The sequence below is a fragment of the Malus domestica genome, chromosome 08 (genome assembly GCF_042453785.1).
Source record: "Malus domestica chromosome 08, GDT2T_hap1".
Taxonomy (NCBI): Eukaryota; Viridiplantae; Streptophyta; class Magnoliopsida; order Rosales; family Rosaceae; genus Malus; species Malus domestica.
In genome coordinates, this window is record NC_091668.1 from 3840061 (window position 1) to 3860300 (window position 20240).

The 20240-nt window shown below is 39.4% G+C and overlaps 2 protein-coding genes, 1 non-coding gene and 1 pseudogene across 3 annotated transcripts; 1 reads left to right on the forward strand and 3 right to left on the reverse strand.

Annotated features, from left to right (window-relative positions):
* Positions 1-7727: 7727 nt before the first annotated feature.
* Positions 7728-10234, reverse strand: LOC103440557 (peroxidase 18). Its single transcript, XM_008379252.4, has 4 exons — positions 9702-10234; positions 9254-9433; positions 8821-8986; positions 7728-8447 (listed from the first exon to the last, which is right to left on the reverse strand). The coding sequence occupies exons 1-4, from the start codon at positions 9927-9929 to the stop codon at positions 8032-8034; spliced, it is 990 nt and encodes a 329-aa protein (XP_008377474.3). The 5' UTR covers positions 9930-10234; the 3' UTR covers positions 7728-8031.
* Positions 10235-10938: 704 nt separating this feature from the next.
* On the reverse strand, positions 10939-14101 carry LOC114826465 (lariat debranching enzyme-like; annotated as a pseudogene).
* A 2534-nt stretch (positions 14102-16635) lies between these two features.
* On the forward strand, positions 16636-18874 carry LOC103410542 (protein TIC 55, chloroplastic-like). Its single transcript, XM_070826918.1, has 3 exons — positions 16636-17154; positions 17381-17483; positions 17616-18874. Exons 1-3 carry the CDS (start codon positions 16712-16714, stop codon positions 18732-18734), a joined length of 1665 nt encoding a protein of 554 aa, XP_070683019.1. The 5' UTR covers positions 16636-16711; the 3' UTR covers positions 18735-18874.
* Positions 18875-19548: 674 nt separating this feature from the next.
* TRNAI-AAU (transfer RNA isoleucine (anticodon AAU)) lies at positions 19549-19622 on the reverse strand. Its single transcript has one exon. It is a non-coding gene; the product is annotated as a tRNA-Ile (tRNA).
* Between the last annotated feature and the right edge of the window lie 618 nt (positions 19623-20240).

A 20240-nucleotide genomic window follows, 5' to 3' on the forward strand; every position in this document is an offset into this window, starting at 1 on the left:
GGGGTGTACTAATTAATTGAAAATTAATTGTTTTTAATTAATTTTGAATTTAATTAAATTATTTTTTATTTAAACATACTCATCTTTTCAGATGAAGTCTGAAGGTAATGAAAAAATGCAGAGAACATAGCACTCAATCTGAAGAGATGTCTCCTAACAGTCATATCTCATTCTCATACATGTTGCAAACAAGTATAATCCCACTATATATACATCCATCTGCATGGCATTTAAGACACAGAAAATCAACATTCTTCTTCAACAATCACATATATCCTTTCTGAGAGAACCACATAGAAATTCGTCAAAAGTCAAGTTTTCTGGTGCTGGAATTCTGACTTGATCGTTGAATCCTGGTGAAGCAGACATCCGTAGAACTACAAGCACTGAGTAGGGGCGAAATTTCTGTTTCAAGGACATTGCGGTATGCAAGCCTCGATCTTCAATATTTATGTTTAATATTATTTCATTGTTCATACACTGTTTATTTATTAGCATTTATAAATTTATCACAGATTGTTTACATATCTCTAACAGCAAGTCCCCTACTTTTCACACAAAAAATAATTATTATTGTCTAGCTTGATTTTGCATTATTCCGACTTATTGGGTGAGACTGAATACAGAAGAATTATAGTATCGCAACGACCGAAAGCACTTTTATTTCTTATTTTTGTACAAGTTGCTACTTGCATACTTGAATTCTTTTTTACCTATTATACACACAAACCAATTGTCACTATATATAGTTTGTGCCAATTCGTCTATGTGTAATTATGTATTACTGTTACATTTTTTGTTATAAAATTTGCCCTATGTTGCTGCTGCTGCTGGTGGTTTAGACCTAGTTTGGGAGTAAGGTGCTTAAAAAAAAAGCACCCATGAAAAAAAGTTGTGAGGGTTTTAGGTGTTTGGTAAACTGAAAAAAAATGGCTTATTTTAGAAGCTGCTGTGAGAATAAGCTGAAATCAAAGGAAAAAGCTGAAGCTGCTATTTGTAGCTTTGGAAAACTGGCTTTTTTTCAAAGCACACGAAGCTACAGTACTTCTTTAATGAAAAGACCCACTATCAGACTGCTTTTTTTTCCAAAAGCACTTTTACAAAAAAGTTTACCAAACACTTAGCTGATTTATTTCACAGCCGCTTATTCTCACAGCACAGCCGCTTATTCTCACAGCAGCTTTTTTTCAAAGCACAGCAATACCAAACCAGCCTAAGCAACTAATCACATAAGCCCTCAGGCTCAGGGCATCCTGCAGGGGAAAATCCGATTTTTCGACCAAGATAACAGCCATTTTAATTTCCTCTCTTTACTCTGATCACTTGAAACAAAATGTATTGATCTTCTGCGTTAATTGACAGCACAAACAATATAAGGTTTTACAAATTTATGTTAAGAAAAAAAGGCTTTCATCCCTCATTTTCATATTGCATTGATTGAAATTTTATTGTTTTTCTATTTTTGATCAAGATCCTTTGAATTTGTCCACATCGTCATTTCATAATTTGAAAAATTACACGTCAACACTTTGCTAATTATTTATAATTTTTTTGTTAAAGTATTAGCCCTTTTTTTTTGTTGTAATTAATATTAATTGCTTTGTCCAGATTTTTAGTTGATAATTGAAATCGACAATACTTGTGTACTGACAAGTCAGTACCTAATTTTACTCATTAACTTACATGGCCCAATAAAAACTAGACAAGTGTTAAATGTTTAAGTTTTATAACCAAGTAACCAAACACCGTTTCTCTTATTAAACCCTTAGCCAAACATACCACTTGGTCTTTCTCCTCCAAGTTTGCGAATCTTACAAGCCATGGCCGGCATGGTTTCTCTTCTCCGGCGACCCTAACAGGCCACCCCACCACCAATCCTTCTTTTCTCCAGCGACCCACCTCCAATCCCTCTCTTCTGCAGTAACTATAACTAGTCGTCCTCCGTCGTGGACGACGGCCATTGTCAAGGACGGTCTCCCGCAGTGGATCGACGTCGTCGTTCGAAAAGAGTATTGCACCGCGATTGCTAAAGTTTACAGCTTGTATCTTGCAAACGATGGCGGCGGAGTCGACGATGTAGCCGTGGTCGCGGACTTGTTGTGGAGGACGGAAGATAGGTTGGACGAGGGGATGGAGGTGGGGTTGACGGAGGAGAGATGAATTGGTTGGTGAGATCTGCCATGGAAGAAGTGAGGGGAAGAAGATGCTGCTGTTTAGTTAGGGACATAAGGTGACAGTTGGGTGTTTGGGTATTACGATAGCAATTGTTGGGATAGGTTTCAAATGACAAATGTTTAAATTCAATTGATCCACGTAGTGATCGGTAATATTGGTGTGCTGACTGTTCAGCATCCAAGTATTGTCCAATTGAAGTCTCATCCCTTCCTACATTTAGAGCAAGTCCACCCCTAAGGACTTTGCGCCAGCACCCAGCGCATTTATCCACTCAAGTGAACAGTAATAGACTGGAGTGAACAGTAATAGACTGGAGTGAACAGTAATAGGCCAAGGCATCTCCATCCCTAAAAAAATGCGCTGGCACCCAGCGCATTTATTTGGTGTGGTTTTTTTTTTTAAGTTTATTTCGGATAAGATTTTTAACCAATTTCGGATAAAATTTCAAATAAACTTAAAAAAAATACACACTAAAATAAAATTACATATTCATCAAATAAACTTAAAAAAAACACACTAAAATAAAATTACATAAACTCATCAAATAAACTATAAAAAAAAAACACACTAAAATGAAATTACATAAACTCATCAAATACACTTTATTCTTCAACCACAAACTTTATTATTTATAGAAAAAAAATAACATTTTTAAAAATTTTCTGTTTTTTTTTTTTAATTTTCTGTATTTTTTAATAATTTTTCTGTATTTTTTTATAATTTTTAATAATTTTTAATATAGTTAATTAATCTGGACCGTTGGATTTGAAAAATATTCAAATCCAAGAGCCAGGGAGTTGCCACGTGGCCACTTGCCCAGCTTCTTGGTCAGTCAGTTTTGAGCTGGCCCAGAGACCAGCATGGGCTGGGCCCCAGGCTGTTGCACGGGTTGGAGGTAATGGACAGGGTGCTGGGCTGTTTTTTGGACTGTGTGCTGGGCAATGTCCACTCCGGTGGACTTGCTCTTAAGTCAAAGAAACAGCCTTTTAGCGGGCGTTTGTTTGTCCTTATTAAGTAGGACTAGACTAGACTGGATTAGGTATTAATATAGTCCCATATTTGTTAGAGGAAGGGACTAGTTTAATGGGATTAAACCTCACTCGCCTCGACTACGGAGCTCGCTAGATAGTCTTAGCGAGACCCCCCAAATACCACCAGATTGCTAAGACCCTTCTTTTCTCTCGCATTGTCCCGCTTGACTCCTCGCTCTGCTCAACTCCTTATCTTGCTCAACAACCTCGCCGGACCATCCCAGGAACACCGCCACGTCCTTGTAAATCAATGCTTCCTCTGCCACTTTCTCTTCTTAGTTTTCTTCAATTTTGTTTTGAAGATTCGTGAAATTATTACTGGGTTTTGATAGATTTCTGGTTTTGATCGATTTGTGGGTTTGATTGATTTCTGGGATTTGATTGGTTTATTGGTTTTGATTACTACCCATTTGTTTTCAATTTATCTTCTATTTTTCCTTTTATGAATTGATTGATAAGTTTTTGTAAATTGAAGTGATTTTTTTCTTCATTCCCTGCTTTCGTTTTGCTAGAAATTTGATGTTATCATATTTTGGTTTAATCTTGATCCAAAACTCCCCGATTTTCTTACTTTAAAATACCCATTTTATGGCTTTTCAACAAGCTTCTGAGCATACAGAAAGCACACTTTTCTGATCCCATAACCCAGATAACCTTTTTTACATCGTACTGGGCTTCCTAATTCAACAAGTTCCTAACTCTTTCTAATTTCTGCTTGTTTTCTTAAAAGACCATTCAAGAGAAGTCCTTTTCTACGGCCGCATGATGCTAGAAAACTCTTTTGGCCAAGGCCATTGCAAATGAACATCAAGCTTAGTTCATCAGTGTCAAAGGCCCTAAATTGCTCACCATGTGGTTTGGTGAAGGTGAAACCAATGTTCAATAAATCTTATACAAGGCTCGTTCATCTTCTAAACTGTAAATTTGGCTTTTTTGTATAATATTGGTTTAATTCTTGTTAATCGTACAGTATTAGTTCGTGGTTGAAAGAAATTAAAATTGAACAATAATTTGCAAACACCAAACTGTGGATAGTACTATTTTCACTATCCTGTTTCTTAGTCTGACACTGCACCAAACGCTTCACTAAATCTGTAACAACCCGTCTCCGAATTTTACAGTTTTTATAATTTTAATACGCGGATTTACGAAAATGCCCTTCAAGGTAAAATGTTGATTTTTATTAACCACCTTGTCGTGTCACGTAAGATCCGTTTTCTTGGCATATCCTCGTAGTATTCGTCGGTACGAACACGTGGGCGCAAACAGAACGTAATTTGGAGGTATAACAAATGAGTTATTAACGAACGAAGTTGAGGGTAAAATGGTCATTGACCATAAATCTTGGAAGGCTCCATATTTTATTGGAGCAGTGAGATGATGCCACGTGTGTGGCTGGGATGGAAAGGAATGAGAGAAATGAGAGAGATGGATGGATGAGAGAGAAGAAAAATGAGAGAGATGAGAGGGTGTTGCCCAATCATGAAGGAGGAGAGGAGAAAGTGAAACAATCAGAAAATGGAGAAAGGAAAGCAAGGAGAGAGTTGGGAGAGTAGCCAACTAGACCCTTTCCCCTTGACCCGTTACACAGCGACCCGACCTGAGTTCTAGCAACTTTTCCCAATGGTTCTCCGTCTATTTTTTCGATGATTTACAGCCTTCCTTATTCCATTTCCACCCAAAACCTAGTTCCTTTAACCCCCAATTTGAGGAAAACGTAACTCGTGGGTTCCGAAGGGGTCACGGCGCGAATCGCCAATCCTGCGGGTTCCGACCACCACTACCACCACCAAACCACTCCTCCAAAGGCCAAGAACAAACCCTAAACAACCTTGGAGGCGGTGGAGCATCGGAGAAGTTAAATCGAAGCATACTCATTTTTAGGGTTTCTGACGGTCCAAGGGTGATTTCAGGCATTTCCCAGCCAATTGGACTTCGGCCCAGGTATGAAAATTACTCCCCTCATTAAGATCTACTTGCCTGTAAAATTTGGGAATTTTTAGAGTTGTTGTATTTTTCGGCGAGTCAAGACTGTCAGCCGTCGCGTGCGGTGGCTCATGGGGGGAAACCTAGGTCCCTCCTTAGATTTTTCGACGTGCCGGATCCGAATTCACAATCCGTTTTCCCAAATTCTATCGTTTGGATATAGTTTTACTAAATGGTCCCTAATTGTGTTTAGGCGCGTTGGTGGGAAGCGACGTCATCCTTGCTAGCTCGAGCAGTTCCAGGGCAACGAAATATCTGTAAGTGGACATCTTCTAAACTTACATATTTTTATAAATATTAGCCTAGCATGCATTTCACACTTCATGATTTGAATATGTTTTATATATTGTTTTTCCAGATTTCTATATTTATGGTTTACGAGATAGTTATGATTTATCACACTTACGTTTTATGAAAGGTATTGAATCATTAGATTTTCATATATGAAACTCTATGGATTATGAATATGATTTATTTTACCGTTTCCGAATATGAGTTATGAATTGTGGGATTTTCATATATGGAATTCTATGGATTTATAAATGTGAATTATGATGGATTTATGTGTTGACGCTTGGAGCTTTTGAGCTCTGGATTTTGATATGAGATTTTTTAGATATGTTTTCGGTACATATTTAGTGGGTTATCATACAGCACATCCACACAACACGGGTATTATGATGTCTATGGCCATAGGACATAGTTGATGAGGAGTGAGATGAGATATTATGATATACGCCCAGCTTCACTGCTGAAAGCAGTGTCGGACAGATTCACTAGCCACGACTAGTGTCGGTGTGTGATGTATATATTTTCTTCTCCAACGTAACCCGGAGTCGTACAGTTTCACCTTCGAATGATGGGGCCTACCATATTTCTTCACTGGCGTAACCCAATGTCGTACAGCTTCACCTTTGGTGATGGACAGGTACTGCCTTCGGGCGACTATGATACCCCTAGATAGTACAGTATGATGAGATTTACGGATTTTCCTTCAGGCGGCCATAGCACATTTATTGAGCATTGTTTTACACGTACATATTTTATGAACGTTTTCATGGCATGCTAGAGTTTTCTGAAAACCTACTAAGTAGTACTATATATATGTTTTCAAAACAGGGGGTTAGTATGTTCATAAAGAAAATGGTTTTCTTATTATTAGTATTATTATTATAAACTTTAGTCCACTCACCTTTTTTGTTTTTGCGTCCTCTCAGGAGTTAGGATCGCACATGATCTCGGTGTCAGGGTGCTTCGGCTTAGTTATCCTCGAGTCTTCTCAGTATAGGTATCATTTCCACGTTCGTATCTTTTCTGAGTAACTCTTTCATATTATTCTTAGTTAGTTGTATGCTCTGAGCACGTTCCTGCTTTGGTATAATCGTTCTAATTGCATATATTTTAGTTATATGCGCGTTTAAAATGGCTTTGTCACCCTTGGGTGTCGGCCAGCACGTGCCCATCCTGGTATTTGGGGAATATCGGGGTTGGGGTGTGTCAAATCAGTCCAACTTAGTCTAGTCTAAGGTAGTCCAGTCCGAAATAGTCTAGTGCAACAAACGCACCCTTAAACTCCTCCATTATTTTTCATCCCTCACTCACATCACATCCAAACTCAATCCATCATGCTTGTTCATCGTCCATACACCAAACCTACCCAGACCATTATATTTATGTAGTCAACTTCTTTTCTTCTTTTTATTTTTTATTTTCCTTTTATTATTGAATATTAATCCTTTTTTTTAAAGAATATTGAATATTAATCTTGATTGTTCAATTTCAATATATGGTTGGCTATACTTTTGTATTTCATGGGTACAATTTTATTCTACATGTTATTTCATTCTAATATATATATTGGTACAATATATTTTGTGAGTACTTTCGTTATACATTTATATATGTAGATATTGATATGGGTACAATTTTTTTGGAGAAAATTAGGTAAAATGGTTGTGGTTGCTGCATTTTTTTATGTAACATACGTATGCTTACTAAACAATGTGGTACATTCTTTTCTTTGAGTTGTTTACATGTACCCATGAGTTTTTTCTTTTATATTTATTTGGGTACAACGTTAATTATAATTTTCTTTTTTGTAAATTTAGTATATATACCCATTTGGCATTTTTTGTCAAGTTCATGGGTACATTGTTTTTGTATATTTAATGGGGTACATTATTTCCCTTAATACTACTTGATTGGCAAGTGGTCATTTACCACAGTGGTGGAAAGAAGTATTGTCCTTGCACCAAGACATGGGTTTGTACGCCGTCGACTTCCTAGTCTAACAAATCTATCTTTTAACAACAACAAAAATTTTTTTTTTTTTTTTTGGAGTTCGGAAGCCACACAATAGGCAATCTAATTTGGTATCGAATTCACTATTTACGAGATTCAAACATAAGATCTCTCATTTATAAATAAAGAGGAATATCACTAGACTATAATACTGAGTGACAATTATTTGATTCAAATCCCTTAAATGTTGCTAATTAGAGCCATTTTCAAATATAAAAAAACAAGAAGACGAAGTGTTTTGAAGTTTGCCTCAATCAACCATTTTTAGTTTAAAATACAAAAAAATGACATGTAAATATAATAAATACTAAAATGCTGAGGTGTACAAATTCAAATGACTTTGATCGAAAATTAAAAAACTATAAGGTTTCAATCTAACAATTGAGATGATCAAGGACCGCAACTAAAATGACCCTAAAAACAAGTTTATAGACATTCAGCAACGCTTCCAAAGTAGTACCATTTGGCCAAAATTGCCTTTCAATTTTTCTCCTCCAACCTACAAAACCATCACCAGATTGCAAGTGTTTTCATTCCTTCAGGCATTAGTCGTCGGACAAGAGGCTCGAATTTCGCCTTCATCACCTGTCTTCACGCCGATGCTAGCAAGTTTCAAGAATGACTCAGTCCAGCTCTGGAAAAAACTAACTTGGTCCTGTGCAAATATCTCCACTTGTTTTCTTGTTCTGCCATCGGTTAGCAAGACGGAATCCGATTGAAACAGCCCTCTGTGTGCTAAGAGATTTTGGTAGTACTGATTATCGAACGCAAACGATGTTTTAGGATCATTTTTTACCGTTGTAGACTGATTTGCGCCTGCAGGGCACTGCTCCATGAGCTCCTCTGCATAAACATTGTCTAAGGATGTGTCAATGAGTGTGAATTTTCCTTTCGGGTCCTGCTTGAACCGATCTCTGAATGCACTGCAGTGAGCTGATCCGATAGTGTGTGCTCCTGAAATGTCGAAGCGATCAGTAGTTGCTACAAAGGCTGAGTGGTTACAGCTAACAGTCGATATACATTGCGATTAAATGGCAGCATGTCCACTCAAGACACACACAAGGGGACTCGCATTCAAGTCCATCAAAATAGTCCCACATGGAACCCGAATGCAAGGGTCTCATTTGTGCGTGTCTTGGGCGGACGAGTGATACGGCTACATAAAGAGGGTGTTTTAATAAAACACTCACGCTACTATTCACTTTTAACGAAAAATCATATTTTTTACATTTTCCTGATACTATTCACTGCACATTTATTTGTCATTTTTCATTAAAACTAATTTCTTTTTACATTTTTCGTTAGTTTTCCTACCTAAATAAGGTACCTGATAGGGTGGCTAGGTCAACCAAAGACAACCCTTTGGAAGAGAAGAGCTTAATCATCTCATCCATTGTAAAACTTGTATCTACAATATTAGGCCTGACATTTGAAGCTGCAGAAACTTTCCCATCTCTCCTACCTGTTGGAATCTGAGCCACAGGTCCCCCAGCCTGTTTTGTACTCACCACATTAAATATACCCAACCAAAATATACAAACAGATAAAAAATAGGGTGGTGTTATCCACACATCCATTTTTATTTCTCACACATCCCTCTCAATTTTCGGTCGTCGGATCGAATGAGTTAAAGAAGATCAATGGCAAAAAATTAACAAGGGTGTGTGAGAAGGAAAAAATGGTGTGTGAATAGCATTATCCTAAAAAATAATGAATAATTAAAAAAAAAGAGTTGAGGGAGATGGAGATGGAGATCTGACAAATTCAACAGCATCTCTAGCAGCCAGAGCAACAATGTCAGCGCAAGAAACAGTTCCGGGACAGAAGACTTCAAGCAGTCTCTTGGCCGAATCGATCACTGCAAACCCTCCCAGAGATGTGTTTGCCGGATCACTTCTCTCAGTCCCAGTTCCTTGTAGAAGCACAGATGCATCACAACCCTGTGTAATTCATTTGGTTAGTATCAAGTCGATACTGTCAAATTAAAGGCCAAAAATCACGAGTGTCTCGTGACCGGGGTTTTGGAGCGTGACAGAAAGAATGCGTAGGTTTGAAGGACTTCTAGTTCTAAAAAGGCCGAGATTTTGGGGCGCGACAGAAAAGAGTACTTTGTTATATAAGTTGGTTTTAGGACTTGGAGCAGTAAAGGGGTGCAATTCATCTAAGAGAGCAAGAGAAATATACCAAAGCAGGGTTTGTTTACTTTACCTCCACAAAGCAATCATGGAAGAGCAGACGGAGGAGCTTCCCGGGGACGGTAGGGTCCAAGTCGGAGGCCGATCTCACAGTGTTTCGGACAATAAACTCGGCAGAAGGGCATGAAGCTGCGTAGAAATTCAGTGCCAGGTCTGCAGTGGAAGCAGAAGCAGCAAGAAAGAACCAAATTAAGAAAACACAACAATGTGTGCAAGAGAAGGCTGCCGATGTCTTCTCCATCTAGGGATATTTTCATGTACCTACACATAGAAATGCTCAAGACATTGACTTCTTCTACAATGTATAACATTCAAAGTCCCCAACTTTTTAGAGAGAGAGAGAGAGAAATAGTTGGCCATGTGTAAACAAAAGGAGCCACGGAGGTGTATTTAAAGCTGCATTCAAGTTGATTTGGTGATGGCAGGAGGTAGATGGGATCACATTACTCATCATAACAAGAAAAAGGAAAAGGGTGGAATAGGGTTTTGATTAGCTCCTCAATCAAATTCTCTGGATAATCTCGAGGAACAGTGACAGTTCAAACTAGTATGGCAATGAGTATGATGGATTAAATGGAGGATTATGCAAGACCTCGTTGAGTAGGGCCGGCCCTAATGCAGTGCGAGTGGAGCGACCACATAGTATGCCATAAGTAAGAAGTTTCCTATCTTGAGATAGATGTAAGTGGAGCGACCGCACAGGGACTCACATCTAGAGGGCACTCGAGAAAGTATTATATGACTTGTAGCCTTATAGCTACCACACTGGATCACCAACTTGGACAGACATGTGTTACCTTGGCATCTAACCCATTCCCTCCTCTCTATGTTAATCACAGGATGTGTGCGATAGACACATGGTGATATATCACCTGTCACGCCCAAGATTTTTCCCATAGGGGAATATCAAAGTGCGCCGAAAAGAAATGAACCCGAAAAGCTAATTAACAAGAACAATGCCACAAACATTTTAAAATACACAAAATCTTGTCTAACAAGTCGGTCTATCCACTTTCAGATCGAAAACAAAAGTCAGTACATACATCTCTTGTACTCATGGGTCAATATAGCATATGATTTGCTCCCTCTTACAAAAATCAGACACTGAATAAATTATATTCACAACAGGCCTTAAAAAAGGAAGAAAAGAGACCAGACCTACTTCCATCCAAGCATATAGATGAAATTCGATTAAACAAGCTTCGACTGAGAGACCCTAACGGCATTGATCAGCCCAAATATTTTGGAACGGACACATGATGGATGCCCGAAGAGGTATATAACTATAGGAGTTTTCACGAATTTTCATTTTCGCTATCCACGACATCTTCTTCCAAATCATCCACATCATCAATGGGAATGTCTTCACTATTCTCTTCAACAGAACCTGCAGAAAGCTTTGCAGTTAGTTTTAGTGAAGCTTGAAAGAGGAAAAGGTTAGGTCGTACCCAGTACACAAGGCTCCCGCTTTACGCAGGGTCTGGGAGAGGTGAATGTCGGCTAGCCTTACCCCCATTTATGGAGAGGCTGCTCCCAAGTCTCGAACCCGAGACCTACCGCTCATGGGCAAAGGCACTTGCCATCGCACCAAGCTTGAAAGAGGAAAAGGTTCGTAACACAAATTGCAGGAGGGACCCATAAATAGTTTGTAAAAAAACATCTGCAAAGTTTACCAAGCAATTGACATAATAAACCCTCACTTTATGAGCAGATTTTTACCTCTATGTGTTATCAAGAAGGTAAGGAAGTTCCAGAAACTGCAACAGGGATTCTGTCTGAGGATTCCGAACGTGTGCTGCGAAAAAGAATATTTACATAAAATGTTCTTGTTTAACAGCATTCAGAATGACATGATGATCCTTACCACGAAAAGAACCATAAGAGACAGATTGAGAGGGATTGTAAGGTGGAACCGTCTGGGCGAATTCAAACGGTCTGGCCCCTCTTGCTTGCAACTTGCTCCTGACCCATTGATGACCACCATGTTTGTCAAGATGTACATTCCTACAATATAACACACGCACACTTAGTAGATACTTTACAAGAGAAAAAACATTAAAAGGGTAAAGACCACAGAGGGAATATAAAGTTTAAAGGTCTAATCATTGGCAGCATGCTCAATACATTTCGAAAAATGTACACACCGAAGATTTGCACTTCTGGTCATGAGAGGGAAAACAGAGTTAAATCGCCGAGTTATTTCTAGCCATTCTTCATCGTACTGAATCTCATAAGGGCCAGGCTCCGATTCAATTTCAATAACCTAAAATGCCAGAAAATGTCACACGTAGAACCCATTAGCTACCAGCAATGACTGCGGGGAACATCCTATACAGTACTTTCAGAATCTCATCAAATACCTGAAGAAATTTGCGTCCTGGTAGGCACTTATCAAGGGCAAGAAAGTTTGTCACTGAACCATCTTCCCCATGTTGAACACAAGCAGCAAATATGCAGTGTAAATGAGCTGAAAACCAATAAGGTGGTTTCAGTTCTAGCAATTGAGCAGCTGGTTTACTTCCAAGACTTCTTTCTTGAACCTAATGACATTTTAAACGAGATAAGTGGTTCGAAAACATACCAATCAGAGCTTATTAACTCATTTTTCCGTTCTTGCAATTACCTCCTGCTTAAAATCCGGTTTTTCCCGAACAAGCTCCTTCCAGTCCCCACAATCAGTGATGCCAACAGGCCAATCATGTGAAAGGAAAATATCGATTGGTTCCTCAACTTGAATCAGTTTGTGGAAATCATACTCACGAACATGATACACGGACCTGATAGACCAATATAAGGAGGCCTCTCAAAGTGTCCTGCTCAAGAGGAAAAAAAATGAACCGCCTTCAAGCAGTTAACACCATATGTCAAAATAGCACATACCATAATAGCAAAACATAAACAGCTATTGTTTTACCAACAAAAGATAAGCAATGAAGTAAACACCTGTAATGGTACACAAAACTAAAGCAAACAAACCTTTAAGAAAATCGGGCTGTATGCAAATTCCAGAGAGTCCACCAATTCGAAGATTTCCAAACTTGACTACACCAGCAAACCCCAAGAAGTATATATTAGGTGCTGCCCATCCTCCATAGTACCTATACAAACAGCAAAAACAAGTAAAAAACCCGCAACAATCATTCATCCAAAGCGAAAAAAACGACACGAAAAACAATTCGAAGAGAATGCCATAGATTGTAGTTAAAGAAGGGGCTCACAGTTCCCACAAGTAATTAGAAGCATCGTGATTGCCGCCGATGAATATGATCGGGTACGGAGCCACTGCCTCACCGGAATAGTATTTCCAGAATGTGTTCATGCTCCGGAATTTACGAGGCACGTTTAAGCTATCCAAGTCCCTCTCATTCCTCACAGCCTAATTTCACTAACACAATAGTTTTCCCTCATTATTAATCAAATTCTCTAATTTCATTAACAACTAGATCACCCCGAACAAAAAGATTGAAACTTTAGGGCAAATTAGCAAGAACGTGTTAAGTACTCAAGCCCAAGGAAGAGCTCAATCCAAAAGACTAGTCCAATAGGTGGGAGGACTCTAAGGACTTAAGAACCCCTACACTCCCATAAATGTAATCGATGTGGGATCATAACATTACACCACCCTTCGGAAGACCCGACGCCCACGACGGTAATCACGTCGCCCAGTCCCTCGTCACCAAGTCCCTTGGAGCCCATACTCCCAAGGCGGTAATCACGAGGCAGCACGTCACGTCACCAAGACCCACAGCGTTGGGCACCTAGGCTCTAATACCAATGTTAGGTACTCAAGCCCAAGGGAAGAGCCCAACCCAAAAGACTAGTCCAATAGGTGGGAGGACTCTAAGGACTTAAGAACCCCTACACTCCCATAAGTGTAGTCGATGTGGGATCATAACATTACACCACCCTTCGGAAGACCCGACGCCCACGGCGGTAATCACGTCGCCCAGTCCCTTGTCACCAAGTCCCTTAGAGCCCATACCCCCAAGGCGGTAATCACGAGGCGGCACGTCACGTCACCAAGACCTGCAGCGTCAGGCACCTAGGCTCTGATACCAATGTTAGGTACTCAAGCCCAAGGGAAGAGCCCAACCCAAAAGACTAGTCCAATAGGTGGGAGGACCCAAGGACTTAAGAACCCCTACCCTCCCATAAGTGTAGTCGATGTGGGATCATAACATTACACCACCCTTCGGAAGACCCGACGCCTACGGCGGTAATCACGAGGCGGCACGTCACGTCACCAAGACCCACCCACCCATTGGACTCTTCCCTTGGGCTTGAGTACCTAACATTGGTATCATAGCCTAGGTGCCCGACGCTGCGGGTCTTGGTGACGTGACGTGCCGCCTCGTGATTACCGCCGTGGGCGTTGGGTCTTCCGAAGGGTGGTGTAATGTTATGATCCCACATCGACTACACTTATAGGAGTGTAGGGGTTCTTAAGTCCTTGGGGTCCTCCCACCTATTGAACTAGTCTTTTGGGTTGGGCTCTTCCCTTGGACTTGAGTACCTAACATTGGTATCAGAGCCTAGGTGCCCGACGCTGCAGGTCTTGGTGACGTGACGTGCCGCCTCGTGATTACCACTTTGGGAGTATGGGCTCCAAGGGACTTGGTGACGAGGGACTGGGCGATGTGATTACCGTCGTGGGTGTCGGGTCTTCCAAAGGGTGGTGTAATGTTATGATCCCACATCAACTACACTTATGGGAGTGTAGGGGTTCTTAAGTCCTTGGGGTCTTCCCACCTATTGGACTAGTCTTTTGGGTTGAGCTCTTCCCTTGGGCTTAAGTACCTAACAGAACGAAACTGCAAATGCCGAAATTTGGAAAATTGAACAATTAAATTCAACGAAAAATCGGTACTTTCGGAGACAATTGAGTACAAAAAAAAAAAACTCAAAAATTTAGGGCAAGTAAGCAAGAATGAAGGGGCGATATGGGGAATTCAGGAAAGTGGGCGGCAGTACCTGAAAGTCGCCGCAGCAGAGGAGGAGGTCGATGGTGGTGTTGTGGAGCTTTTCGTAGCGTTGGAGGCAGGGACGGAGTCAGAAATTTCTTCTAGTGGGGGCAACCAAAAACAACTAAGAAAATCTTATTATAGCATGGTTATACGCAATATGATATTAAGGATGGTTTCAAATGATGATATATCACAATTCCAATGTTACAAAAATTTCAATATAGTAGGGAAAAGTGGCAAAGTGATGAGAAAAATATATGTACATGATAGGTGGGAGAAGGTTTTTTCGGTTTGAATGACAGAACAAGAGTACTATTGTTCATATAATATTTGATATGGAGTCTAAGTAAAATGAATGTATGTTGGATATTAGATACATATATTTTTTTCAAAGATAACCTGTGTATATTATATAATTGTAGTCTGCAACTAAACAAACGAACGACTTGAGTGGGGTCATCTGCCCCCAATGAGCCTTCGGTAGATGTTGTCGAGGTCGCCATGCATACCACCTTATACAGCAATCTTCATTCCGATTCCGAAGATGCTGGAATGGGAGTCCGGAGCAGGAATGGAGGGAAACTCGAACACTACAGTGGCGGTTTAAAGCAGAAGATCGTATTGTTCCGCCGATTTCTTTTATTTTCGTCTTTCCCAGCCCAAAAAATTCAATTAAAAGTTGCTCTTAAAATTTTGAAGGTGTATATATTTTGTTTAATAAAGTTCTAATTAGATTAGGAACATGATCCTGAAATCTTAGGAAATCCTTATAGAATTCTATCGTATTTTATTTTTTACATAAGTATCATGTTTGTAATACTTATCAGGTAAGAATTTTATGTTTTCTACTACTATAAATATCTTGAAATAATACACACCTCATAATTAAATCAGACTCTTTTGCCGCACCCCTCTATTTCTCTCACTATAATCACCTATATTCGTTGGTTAAACATGCCCTACAACATTTAAATATTTATTAAATTGATGACATGATGAGCATGAAATCTGTAATTATGATTATGTGTAAGCCACATTTGCATCACATCGACTAAATACCTTATCAATTTATGGATATATAGATGTTCAAATATCTAAAAGGTGTAAATTAATACAATTTCAAAACTTTAGGAATAATGTGAAAAATATGAAACCTCACCGCACATTTTAAAAGTACCTCTAGTATCTAAGAGCAACTCCAGCCTTGTTGGTTGCTCGGGCGTCAGGCGAGGAGAAAGGGCCCTCGGGCCGGTGGGAGCAAATCCAGCGGGGAAGGGCCCGAGTGAGGGTGGGAGGTCGAGCGAAGGGGGGGTGGGGAGTCGACGGGCCTGTGGCCCGAGGGTTTTGTAATTTTTTATTTTTTTTGTGTCAGAGAGAGAGAGAGAGATAGTTTTGTAATTTTTTATTATTTAAACAAACATAAAAAACTATTATTTTTATTGCTTATTGTCAGGGGGAAGGGTTCCAAGGGTGGATATGTAAATGGCAATTACTGTTCATTAATGTTAATTACTATTCATTTAAGGCAGTTACTGTTCAATAGGGTGGATTGAATAGTGGATTGCCAGGGAGGAGGGCTCCATGGGTGGAGTTGCTCTAAAAAGATATCACTCTCATCTCGAATGAAAGAGTTTTCTTCCCAGTCTTATGCAAGTTTAGGTAGGCCTGTATTTCTTGGTTTCAATAGTACTCCTTACGAGCGTTGTTTTTAAAGTAGTGGTAGGTTCGAGTTTTCTTGTTTTGTCCTTTAGGTTACAACTTTATATACTCAAACGTTAAATCTCATATTTGAAAACACACTTTAAAAGAGAAATATTATAATAAAAGCGTAAATTTGAGTTTTAACAACTTAATTACGTGCACACTTGTTTGATAAGGATAACAAACAAATGAGGCGCGACACATAAATTGATAAAATGACGGAGAGGTGGGACACATGTGTCGTTTTAAGGCAACAAGGTTAGGACAATTATTGGACCAACAAAGTTGGAACATGAAACCTCCGTTAGTCTAAGTTTCCAAAGATTTCAAGCAATCTCTCCTCATCTCCTCATCAAAAATGGCTCTCCTTCACCCTCTAGTCTCACACATCTTCCCCTCTTCCACTCCCAAACCATCAACACCAAAACTAAAATCAAACCCTACACCTCTTCAACCATCCACATTAGTACTAACAAATAATAAGAGTCGCGATAACATCTCGGGTGTAGGTAAGTTTCTCTCCAAAGCCGTAGTTGCATCTCCGCTTGATCATGACGATGATTTGAAGGAAGATGAACAAGAGGATCACAAGGTTTTGGTGACTCCTTCCAAAGAAGAAGAGCATGGAGAAGAAAGCGTCGCAACCGGATACAATTGGACGGAAGAATGGTACCCTCTTTACCTCACCCAGGACCTGCCTGAAGATGCACCTTTAGGCCTTACCGTCTTCAATAAGCAGCTCGTCTTGTATCGAGATGGCTCGGGTGAGCTTCGCTGTTACGAAGATCGTTGCCCACATAGGTAACAGTTAATCTTATCCATCTCATGGTTCATCACCTTCTTTTAATTCACGAAATCTAAAGTAGCTATGTATGTAGTATATAGCTTAATTTGTTTTGTATCCTCTGTTTTTCACCTGTTTTGGTCCTCTGTTCTTCCCCTGTTTTTGTTTACTCTGCTTTGTTGCCTCTTGAATACAAACTTCATTACTAACAAAAAGTGAAGTTCTTGGTGTTTATTTTCTTAGGCTGGCAAAACTATCCGAAGGCCATTTGATCGACGGAAGGCTAGAGTGTTTGTACCATGGTTGGCAATTCGAACGCCAAGGAAAATGTGTAAAGATTCCACAGGTATGTTTGAATTATTAGTATTCTAGTTAATCAAAAACATTTCTGTTTCATATTATATGAGTCCCCCTCTTAATTAATTTCATGATCTACACTAATTATAGAACTTAATTGATCTCTGTTTTCTCTAAACAGCTTCCATCTGATGCTAAAATTCCGAGAGCAGCTTGTGTTAAATCATACGAAGTGAGGGATTCTCAAGGCGTTGTTTGGGTGTGGATGTCTCACAAGACACCACCAAACACCAAAAAACTACCTTGGTTCGAAAACTTTGATAAACCCGGCTTTGATTATTCTTCGACAATCCATGAGCTCCCCTACGATCACTCCATTCTTCTGGAGAACCTCATGGATCCAGCCCACATTCCAATCTCACACGACAGGACAGGTTTCTCAGCGAAAAGAGAAAATGCGCAGCCACTGAGATTTGAGGTGATTGAAAGGAGTGACAGAGGTTTTACAGGGTATTATGGTGAGGCAAAAGACCAGCACTTGCCTTTTTTCTTAAGGTTTGAGGCACCCGGCGTTATCGAAAACACGAGGGAAATTGTAGACAAGAACGGTGAGAAGCACTACTCTGTCGGGCTCTTCCTCTGTAGACCAACGGGGCAGGGAAAATCCGTGGCTATTATGAGGTTCGGAGCCACGAAACTCTCCCCGTTGGCAAAACTGTTTCCGACTTGGTACTTCCACCACATTTCTTGTACAGTTTTCGAGCAAGACATGGGATTTCTCTCGTCTCAGAACGAAATACTTTGGAGAAAAAAACGTCCCACGAAAGAGTTGTACCTTAATTTAAAATCATCTGATGTTTGGGTGGCAGAGTACAGAAAATGGGTTGACAAAGTTAGCAATGGCATGCCTTACCATGTAGGTCACAGCACTATATCGTTGCCCGAAGAGGCGGCCGTGGTGGAACATGCACCGGCAGGGCTTGTTGCCAGTGTTTCAGCGTCTCAGCCGGCTAAGGGAGGCGTTGGAACGATGCATGTTCCGAATTGGAGCAACCGATATTTTAGGCATGTGATTCATTGCAAAGGGTGTAGAAATGTTGTGAAGAGTTTTCGGGTTTTGAAAACCGGACTTTCGGGAGTTGCTGCTGTGATGGTTTTGGTTGCGATTTTGGTGTCCGGGAGGCAGTGGAAGGCGGTTTTTTTGGTGGCGGCTGCTGTGTTTTCGGCTGGGGCTTATGGTTGCTCAGCCGCTGTTGCATTGAGTACTACTAACTTCATAAGGTTGCACAAGAGGTTGTGATTTATGAGGTGATCAAAGATTCATATGTTAAATTATGAAATATTAAGAAAGATGTTTAAAGTGGACAATAGGGTACATGATTGACATTGTGGTTATTGAGTACCTCATGTGTTATATTCAAGTTTCCATATTTTAGAATATCCGAAAGCGAGTAAAAATATTGTTTAAACCAATCTTTAGTAAAAATTTAAGTGAATTTTGAAAAAGTACTTTCAAACGAGCTAATTATTTGAGCTTTGTCTTGCAAGTTCAATTATAACATATGATATAGTCATACACTTTTTTTTGTTTTGTTTTGCACTCTCATGTTTACTTTTGTCAACTGATTTTTTTTTTTTTGATTTATTCAATCGAAAAATTAGAAATAACATAAGTCTGCAAGAGACGAATATGAGTGCGAAAAATCACTTCTCCAATTATGTCGGTTTTTGTTTGCTTACATAAGTTTACATTTGAAATTTTTTTTATTAAAATTTTAAAAATGTTATATCGCACTCTTTATTTATGAAGACGTAGAAATGATACACTGTTTATGATAATTTTGAAATACTAAATAAAAAATATATTAATATACATCAAATCTGAATTGAGCATAACCAAGATGGATGGAGTAATATGCTTCTACATTTTCCCTTTAGATTAAAATTCTCTCTCTCTAATGAGATTCAAGATCCATGATCTGGCAGCTTTGAACTTTGAAGACATTTGAAGTGGGACTTTCACCAAATTCAACAAATTGGGAAGAAAAAGCTCCTCCTAGTGGATCCCACCAAGCGAGAAAGGAGATCGAAGCAGGAAAAAACAAAAAAAGAAATGGCCCATACAGGTCTCGAACCTGTGACCTTCGCGTTATTAGCACGACGCTCTAACCAGCTGAGCTAATAGGCCATTTGGCAATACTGTCAACTTCTACATACTTCACGTATATTGGTCATACAGGGTGAAATTCAAATACTGCAGCCCAACAAAGTTTAAAGCCCAATGTTTGGAAGTTCCGGAAATGCTTGAGGCCATATCTACTTGAAGACGATCACATTTTTTTTTATTTTATCAAACAATAGATTTATGTTAGATTAGCCACCGACGAAATTTGAACATACGTCGTTATGCAAGGGCTTAACTTCTTTCCACCGTTGTGGTAAAGGGCCACTTGTTGAACTTTTTCTTTGGAGTAACCTCATTTGACCATCTAAATTATTACTCTAGATGAAATTGACTTCTAAACTACTTTTTAGTAAACTACTTTTTAGTAAACTACTCCTTGAACTATTTGAAACTAGCCAATTAACTCTTTACCATGAGATTCGATAAAATTCATCTACTTTGTCATCAAATATTAGCTCATGACCAGTATGTGATTCACTCTTGAGGGTAAAGTCTTGCCAGTATTTGACAGTGAAGTGTATGAAATTTCATTAAAATCTTATGGTAAGGGGGATAATTGACTGATTTCAAAATATTTCAGTGGCTTAATTTGTTAAAAAAATAGTTCAGAGAATCAATTTT

Bases quoted from the DNA above. Each gene is read 5' to 3' on its own strand.
- LOC103440557 (XM_008379252.4), bottom strand. From the start codon at position 9,929: ATGGAGAAGACATCGGCAGCCTTCTCTTGCACACATTGTTGTGTTTTC. The intron at 9,434-9,701 runs GTAAAGTAAACA...TGAATTACACAG, and splicing joins TCCATGATTGCTTTGTGGAG to GGTTGTGATGCATCTGTGCT. The intron at 8,448-8,820 runs GTACCTTATTTA...TCGACATTTCAG, and splicing joins TGACCTAGCCACCCTATCAG to GAGCACACACTATCGGATCA.
- LOC103410542 (XM_070826918.1), top strand. From the start codon at position 16,712: ATGGCTCTCCTTCACCCTCTAGTCTCACACATCTTCCCCTCTTCCACT. The intron at 17,155-17,380 runs GTAACAGTTAAT...TTATTTTCTTAG, and splicing joins GAAGATCGTTGCCCACATAG to GCTGGCAAAACTATCCGAAG. The intron at 17,484-17,615 runs GTATGTTTGAAT...TTCTCTAAACAG, and splicing joins AATGTGTAAAGATTCCACAG to CTTCCATCTGATGCTAAAAT.